This window comes from Nymphalis io, chromosome 3 (assembly GCF_905147045.1).
Source record: "Nymphalis io chromosome 3, ilAglIoxx1.1, whole genome shotgun sequence".
Taxonomy (NCBI): Eukaryota; Metazoa; Arthropoda; class Insecta; order Lepidoptera; family Nymphalidae; genus Nymphalis; species Nymphalis io.
The window spans coordinates 10,921,996-10,929,860 of NC_065890.1; the positions used below are offsets into that span (position 1 = coordinate 10,921,996).

Genomic DNA, 7,865 nt, shown 5'->3' on the forward strand with positions numbered 1-7,865 from the left:
ATTACGTACTGTCATACTTTCAATCTAAAAGTACAGTTAGGTATAAATTATAACTTAGAAAGTGCCATAAAAGTAATTGTGAAGTAAGTAGGAGTATTAAGTATTTTACATTTACCCCAAAACAAAATAACTTAAACTAATTATTTGAAATGATTACGAGTTGATATCGACCATGGTTTCAAAAAAATCTACCGAAAACAAGACATCGAAAAATTCGAATAAGGTCACCGAACTTTCTGAATGTGAAAAAGAAAAATGTTATTTAGAAAATGCACTAACAACATCTAAAAGAGAAGTAGTAAGTCATGTATAAAAATATAAATAATTAGTATAATGATTATTTGATGTCACATAATTTATCACTTCAATTATTTTAAGGGTGATGGCGCACCAGCTGAAAAGGAAATAGAGACTATGGAACCAATTCAACCTGTAGATGAGGTTGCAATAATTAAAACAGTATATGTCCGAGTAGAAATTGATGTGATTTTCATGGGTCTGCTACTAATGGCTCTTTGTACAAGACTGTACAATTTAGAAGAGCCAAAATATATTGTGTTAGTTTGCATTTTTAATATAAATGAAAAGAATTATGAATGACTTATTATATTAATTTTTGTGATTTCATTGGCCATTAATTATTTATAGAAATTTAAATTTTGTTATTATTGAAACTTTTAGGTTTGATGAACTTCATTATGGGAGATATGTGTCCCTGTACACTAAAGGAGTATTCTTTTTTGATGCTCATCCTCCATTAGGGAAACAGATGCTTTATTTGGCTGGGCAAATGGCTGGTTACGATGGTAACTTTACATTTGATAGGATTGGCTCACCATATACTGAGTCAGTACCTGTTAAAGCATTGCGCTTAGTCCCTGCCATTTGTGGCAGCCTACTTGTACCTTTGTCCTATCAGTTGATGTTGGAAATATCAACATACCAAATCACTGCCATTCTTGCAGCTGTTTTAGTTTTATTTGGTAAGTAATATTTATAAATATAATATTATAAATATGTTGGTATAAAAATGTCATTTATAATTAAATAAAAAACTTTTCAGACAATTGTTTTCTAGCTCAGTCGAGATTTATGTTATTAGAGAGTATACAAATACTTTTCAGTTTATTTGGTATACTGTGTGTACTGAAGAGCACTCGTACAAAACATGTTGCTTCAGTTACATGGTTGTGCTTTGGTGCTCTTTCTCTTGGATGCTGTTTTTCGTAAGTGATTTATTTAAAACAAAACACTTTATAATTAAAAAGTGAATTTGAAACTAGTCACAAAAATCAAGCTTAACTCTTATTTTTGATACTTTGGACAATTTTTTTATATCTCTTTATTTATTATATTATAATAGTTAAATGAAATATAAAAGAAGTTTTGATTTTTTGTTTTGTTTCTGCATAACAATAATTAGTGGCTGAATCCTGTGGCTGTAAATGGCAAATGGCACTCGCTTACTCATTTATCCATGTAAACAAAAAAAACAATGATTCGAAACTAGTTACTCAAGATCTAAAACCATTAAAAATGGTCTATGTGCAAAAGTATTGTTGCCCATCAGATGCACCTACTGTTTCTTTGGTCTAATGGCTAGATAAGACCGTAGGTTCTTGGTTCACAACAATAATAAAGTTATTGGATTTCTCTATCAGAAAATTACAGTTCCAACTTCCAAAACAAACAAAGTGTGTACACTCCCGTCCCTCGGAAAGCACGTAAAGTCGTTGGGCCTTCGCCTGAACTCTTTCCGGTCGTGTCGGATTGCCGTCCAATCGGATTATGAGAGCTAGGGAACAGAGAGAGCACCTGTGATGCGCACACACTTGTGCACTATAATATGTCCTGCGCAGTTGGCTAATCTCTCTTGAGATTGACCGCCGTGGTCGTAAGCGGTCTGGAGGACCTTACCTTACTGCAGAAACTGTATCTGTGATTTTAAATTTACCTCAAAGCTTAGAGTAGTAAAAGGAACAAACTATGTAGTGTCACTATATCATATATATACCTCTATGTAATTAAACGTATTTTACGATCTGTTTGATACCTAGTATGTCCTTTGAAATCTATCTGGTTTAAAATAAAAATATAAAACAAATATCTCTATTAACACTAGAAAATCAATAAAATTAATAACATGTATACCATAAATATTTTTTGGCCGGTGATGAGTTAAACAATGCTGCACCTTCTTCTTTCGAATGTCAAGTCAATTATGAGTTAAAAAGCGAAATCATTGTTTGACTAAACTGCCGATAAGTAACATTTATAATAAAGGCCGTACATTAGTACGTATGTAGGTTTAGAAAAATAGGAATTTTTTTAGTCCAAATAAGCTATATCATTTTAGAATTAAATTAACATGATCATTTTTTATGTTTTTCAGGATAAAATACTCAGGTCTTTACTCTTACTATTTAGCAATATTTCTAATTGGACGACAAATATGGAAACGCATTGATCAAGCAGAATCGACCTTTAAATTATGCTTGTCAGCTTTATGGAGATTTTTCATTCTTATTTGTGTACCATTTATGGTATATGTTGGTGTATTTTATGCCCATCTTTCAATGTTACCGAAAGCTGGACCTCATGATAGTGTAATGACAAGTGCTTTTCAAGCATCGCTGAAAGGAGGTCTCGCAAGTATCACTAAAGGACAACCATTACATGTTTCTCATGGCTCCCAAATAACACTTAGGTATTATTTCTATTGTGGTTCTATGAAAACTCTGAACAATTAGTACGATCATATTTAGTTTCGTGTTTAATATTTTAGGCACTCCCACGGGCGGACTTGTTGGTTGCACTCACACGCGCATGTGTATCCGGTCCGCTACTCTGATGCCCGAGGGTCCTCTCACCAGCAACAAGTGACCTGCTACAGTTTTAAGGATGTTAACAACTGGTGGATCGTTAAAAGACCAGATCAGCTCTCTCTCGCCGTGTCTAACCCCCCCGATGCTATACGACACGGAGATGTAGTACAACTGCTACATGGTATCACAAGTCGCGCTTTAAATTCACACGATGTGGCCGCACCGGTCTCGCCACAATCACAGGTAATTTATCCTAAAGATATTATAAAAAAAAGAAAAAGGTTTCCTAAAAATAACTTAAAAAATTAAAGATTGGTTCTTATCAAAATAAGCTATTAATAAAATCCGAAATAAACATTACTAATATTAATTAAATCATTTATTAACAATTTATGTTTTCAAAAATTGTACATTAATTTCAGTGTGATTAGAACGAAATATATACCCATAAAAATTAATCCTAACTAATTTCTGTCAATACTACAAAAACAAGCAGATTACCTACTCGAGATTGGATTTGTATTTTTTATATTCAAAAATTATTTGTGAGAAAAAAGGAAATGAAAATCAAGTAAACCATATCAATAATTGCACAATATTAAGCTTAAAACAACATTTTTTTTTCTACGAAACTACATCGTTAACCTGAAAGTCTTAGATCGTTCGTGTCCGATTCAATAGAATTATGAGTGATGAAATAGATAGTACTTACCAATATTAAAGCATACTCTATTACATCATGAATAAATAATCTTAAAATACTATGTTGTTAATCATTTAATAAATTTACATTTTATGTTATTTAGTTCTTGTCATTGGCAAAAATACTTAATAAATAATATATACACAGGAAGTATCTTGTTACATCGACTACAATGTGTCGATGCCGGCGCAGAATCTCTGGCGTGTGGAGATCGTGAACCGCGAAAGCGAAGATGCGACTTGGGACAGTATTCGATCCATGGTGCGTCTTATACACGTAGACTCAAACTCCGCCCTGCGCTACAGCGGCCGTCAGCTTCCCTCCTGGGGCTTCCATCAGCACGAAGTTGTCGCTGACAAGGTCATCACTCATCAAGACACGATCTGGAATGTCGAAGAACACCGTTATACCAAGGGTTAATATTCAATTCGTTCTATTCTAATCTATAAATATATATATCGGACATAACTTTACGTGCCGTGATGTTACGTTTCACGTACTTATAAGAATATAAAATTAAAATAAATCATGTATAAAAAATTTTTAGCTGAAGACAGAAGGGAGCGCGAGCGTGAGCTCGTATCTGCAGAGATGATCCCGACAGCGGTTACGCAGCTGTCGTTTTGGGAAAAGTTTCTAGAGTTGCAGTACAAGATGATATCGCACTCGCCCGACGCGCCGCAGGGACACATGTTTGCGAGCGAGCCCGCTGAGTGGCCGCTGCTTGTGCGCTCGATAGCGTATTGGCTATCACCAAATTCAAATGTAAGTATAATCGTATAGTGACATTCACGAAACAATATATTATCTTTTAAGTTATTAATTAATTAAATATTAAAATGTTACGCAATTAAGAACTTTTTCTTGGTTTCAGGCTCAAGTTCATCTTATTGGTAATTTAGTGACGTGGTATGCCGGAACCATATCAATTCTAATATTCGGCGCCTTACTCGCCATATATGCCATCCGTCAAAGGCGAGCATATGTCGATCTGCCGGCTCACGCCTCACAAAAATTCTACGACGCTGGCTGTATACTCTTCCTAGGCTATTGGCTACATTACTTACCATATTTTTTCATGGATAGAACATTGTTCCTTCACCATTATTTACCTGCTTATATTTTTAAGGTTCTTCTCTTAGCTTATGTTATTGACCACATATATTACATTTTATGTACCAGTGAAAAGATAAAGCAATTTACACCTTTATTTGTATTCTGTATCACAATATGGTTGGTTTATGTAATAATTACATACCACAAGTTCAGTGTTCTGAGCTATGGCAATATGGATTTGACTGAATCTGATCTTTTAAATCTCAGATGGAAAGATACTTGGGACTTTATTTTACATAAGAAAAATTAAGCTTTAATTTCTTCACCTCAGTGGTATTACAGATCAAAATTATATTTTCTAAGTAATAGGATAATAAGAATTTTTTTTCTATTTAATTGTAAAAAAAACATGATTTTTTAAAAGATTTTTATGACAAGATATTTCGTTTTGACTACTTGTTCCTAATTTTATCTAATGAAGTTTTAATTAAATCACAATATTTTTATAAGATATATAACAGGGCAACGATTTCATGATGCCATTTATAATTATTTATATTAGGTTAGAAAAAAAAACAAGTCATTAATTTATTTCTTAATGACAAATTTTATATAAAGTAATCATTACATACACTAAATGTAATTTTTATTGTGACTGATATATCATAATAATGCCGTCCACTACACAATCACATTATACATATAAAATTATTGTATATAGATTAAACTTTTTTTTAAATACTGTCTTTGTGTTTACTTCTACCTGTTTTAAAGAAACGATAATTATATTTCAATATGGTTTAAATTAAATTACACAAACTTTTTTTATAAAATTATTTATTTAATGCAAGTTACATAAATGAATTAACGGCGACTGGGAGATGGTTCTATTTCCATTGGTTGTACTGGATGAACTGATACAGACTCAACTTCAAGTGGGATGATACGCTGTTTCAGTACTGCAGTAGTGCCTGGGGCATATCTATATGACCCTTGTTTCTTGCCCTGAAAATAGTTTTATTTATATTTATATACAACTATAAATCAATATGTTATACTAATTCATACATTAATCCTGCTTTTTACAGTATTTTGGGTAAATGGATAATAAGTTATAATTGTCTGCATATGTACTATATAAATTATTTTCCTAACATCTAGTTAGAAAATTCTATTGTGTTTCATGTCAGTAAAGCAATCTCTGGTTTATGTAAATTTATGCAGTAATATCTTACATAGTTAACAACACAACTGAAAACAATTGTTGATCGCGGACTTTACTACACTTACTATCACTAATGGTAAGTCAGTAAGTTAATTGATGTGAGTTAGTCATGTTCAACAGTTTGGTTGGAATTAATTTTCTAATGCTTTAATTATTAATGTTATGACAAAATGCATCAAATGCCACATAAATGACTTCTGTATTATTCAATTTCCCCAGAGACAGACAAAATCCATCAAATCTTAAAACCTTTCTTGTCTAGAGTTGCAACAGATGGAGTACAAACCAGGGACATAATTTGAATATTTACAAAACTTATTTATCTAAATAAATAAATAAAAATAAATAAATTAGTATTTAGTAGTTATATTTATGAGTTTCTGATTTTTGGAAATAAAATTTATTTTATGAGTTACATATAAGTTTTGTAAAGTGAGTGTAGTTAACTTTTTACATTTACTTTTTTAAAAATATTAAGCATATGCACAATATACTGATAGGAATTTTTAAAGTTCTTAATGACTGTTCTTGGAGACCAAAGTAAATAATCATTCCTCTATGCTATGGTTATTGAACAAATTTTATTTTTGGTAAACAAAACAACCTGCAGATAATAAATTGGCCAATTAGCTTTAGATAGAGTTATGTTTAAAAGTAAAAACATACCTTAACATTGGCTTCCTCATATGTTCTTAGATATTGGGCGGGCCCACTGGTGCGGATGACACAGAGATCTACATTAGAACCTGAACCCAGATCATTGAAGATACCAGCTGCAATTGCATCTCGCACTAATTTTTTGCCTTCCTCTTCACTCATATTTGGCTTCCAGTTTGACTCAAAAACTGCCATTGCTGCTAATGATCCAGAACCTAGAACATTATTTTTTTTTACTCCATGCTTCATAATTAAAATAATTTAATAAAAAATTATTTTAATAATATTCAGTATATTTACCCATAGTAGCATAGGGAAGTTTATCAACTGATCCATGAGGATAAATACAATAAATATGAGGGCCAGTTCGATCAACACCTCCAAGTACAAGAGCAGCACCAATGTGGCCTTGATAACGGAACAACATTCTTTTGAGCAAAGTAGCAGCAGTCTCAACAGGGACTGTTCTTCCTGTGTGAAGACGTTGCAATTCCAGTTGAGAAGCAACAGTCTGAGTAGTCATCTCAGTGTCAGCAGCAGTACCTGCGCCGCAACAGTACATGTTTCCGGCTAAGTAATGGATCTTTTCACAATTTTTATCAGACACTACTGTGTTTTCTGTGGCTCTTGTGTCTGCTCCTAAAATAACACCGTCCGCGTAGATAATACCCACAATGGTTGTACCGGTCTTCGTTGCTTTAGGAGCCGGAAATCCTTTTTGTGCCAGAAAAGCATTTCTGAAATAAAATGATTGCAAATAGCATTGTTTTCATAAGAACATAAAAAAATTAAAAGTCATGAATAAATTTATTACCTTTGACAATTTTCGAAAGAAAAACCAGGCGAAGGAATTTCAGGGACAAGTACAGAAGCCATTTCAAAGTATTTTTTACGATCAAGAAAATAATACTTCAATAAAAAGTTAAATCCTGATTATTCAAAGCAAGTGAGTTTACAGAATTGCAAATGACGGCTAAGTCAACGTACATAGATGACATTGATAATTTAGAATAGTGCGGCAGCTGCGGCGGTTTCTGTAAGCGGATTATTATATCCGATTTTTTATGCAAATTCAAAAAAAAACCAAGTAAAACATATAAAAATATTTGTTAATTTAAAAATAATATTTCATTAAAATTTAAGGAAAAATCAAGGACATCTTTTACTACTAACATTTATTTAATGCTCAACTCAAACTTTTATTGACATTTTACTGGTAACATTAGAATATTACGAGGCTTTATTCGATTGGACGTTATGGCAAGAACATTAAACAAACCAAAATGTCTCTTAAGACCGTGATAGAAAGCTTAAAACACCTTTACAAAATATGATTACTTTGGTTTAGGTCGCTTCCGTTAAATCACTAACCAATAGGAGGAGGACGAATTGTCTGTGG

General features: G+C 32.5%; 2 protein-coding genes across 2 annotated transcripts; one reads left to right on the forward strand and one right to left on the reverse strand.

Moving 5' to 3' along the window:
- The first annotated feature begins 56 nt into the window (after positions 1-56).
- LOC126781414 (protein O-mannosyltransferase 1) lies at positions 57-4,979 on the forward strand. The gene is made up of 9 exons (XM_050506378.1): positions 57-298; positions 379-557; positions 682-983; positions 1,064-1,226; positions 2,393-2,707; positions 2,786-3,068; positions 3,676-3,943; positions 4,076-4,293; positions 4,403-4,979. Exons 1-9 carry the CDS (start codon positions 173-175, stop codon positions 4,892-4,894), a joined length of 2,346 nt encoding a protein of 781 aa, XP_050362335.1. The 5' UTR covers positions 57-172; the 3' UTR covers positions 4,895-4,979.
- A 425-nt stretch (positions 4,980-5,404) lies between these two features.
- LOC126781139 (proteasome subunit beta type-7) lies at positions 5,405-7,444 on the reverse strand. Its single transcript, XM_050505965.1, has 4 exons — positions 7,281-7,444; positions 6,767-7,203; positions 6,476-6,681; positions 5,405-5,589 (listed from the first exon to the last, which is right to left on the reverse strand). Exons 1-4 carry the CDS (start codon positions 7,340-7,342, stop codon positions 5,449-5,451), a joined length of 846 nt encoding a protein of 281 aa, XP_050361922.1. The 5' UTR covers positions 7,343-7,444; the 3' UTR covers positions 5,405-5,448.
- Positions 7,445-7,865: the final 421 nt, after the last annotated feature.

Bases quoted from the DNA above. Each gene is read 5' to 3' on its own strand.
- LOC126781414 (XM_050506378.1), top strand. From the start codon at position 173: ATGGTTTCAAAAAAATCTACCGAAAACAAGACATCGAAAAATTCGAAT. The intron at 558-681 runs GTTAGTTTGCAT...TGAAACTTTTAG, and splicing joins GAAGAGCCAAAATATATTGT to GTTTGATGAACTTCATTATG. The intron at 3,944-4,075 runs GTTAATATTCAA...AAAAATTTTTAG, and splicing joins AGAACACCGTTATACCAAGG to CTGAAGACAGAAGGGAGCGC.
- LOC126781139 (XM_050505965.1), bottom strand. From the start codon at position 7,342: ATGGCTTCTGTACTTGTCCCTGAAATTCCTTCGCCTGGTTTTTCTTTC. The intron at 6,682-6,766 runs GTAAATATACTG...ATAATGTTCTAG, and splicing joins ACTTCCCTATGCTACTATGG to GTTCTGGATCATTAGCAGCA. The intron at 5,590-6,475 runs GTATGTTTTTAC...AACTATTTTCAG, and splicing joins ATGAGGAAGCCAATGTTAAG to GGCAAGAAACAAGGGTCATA.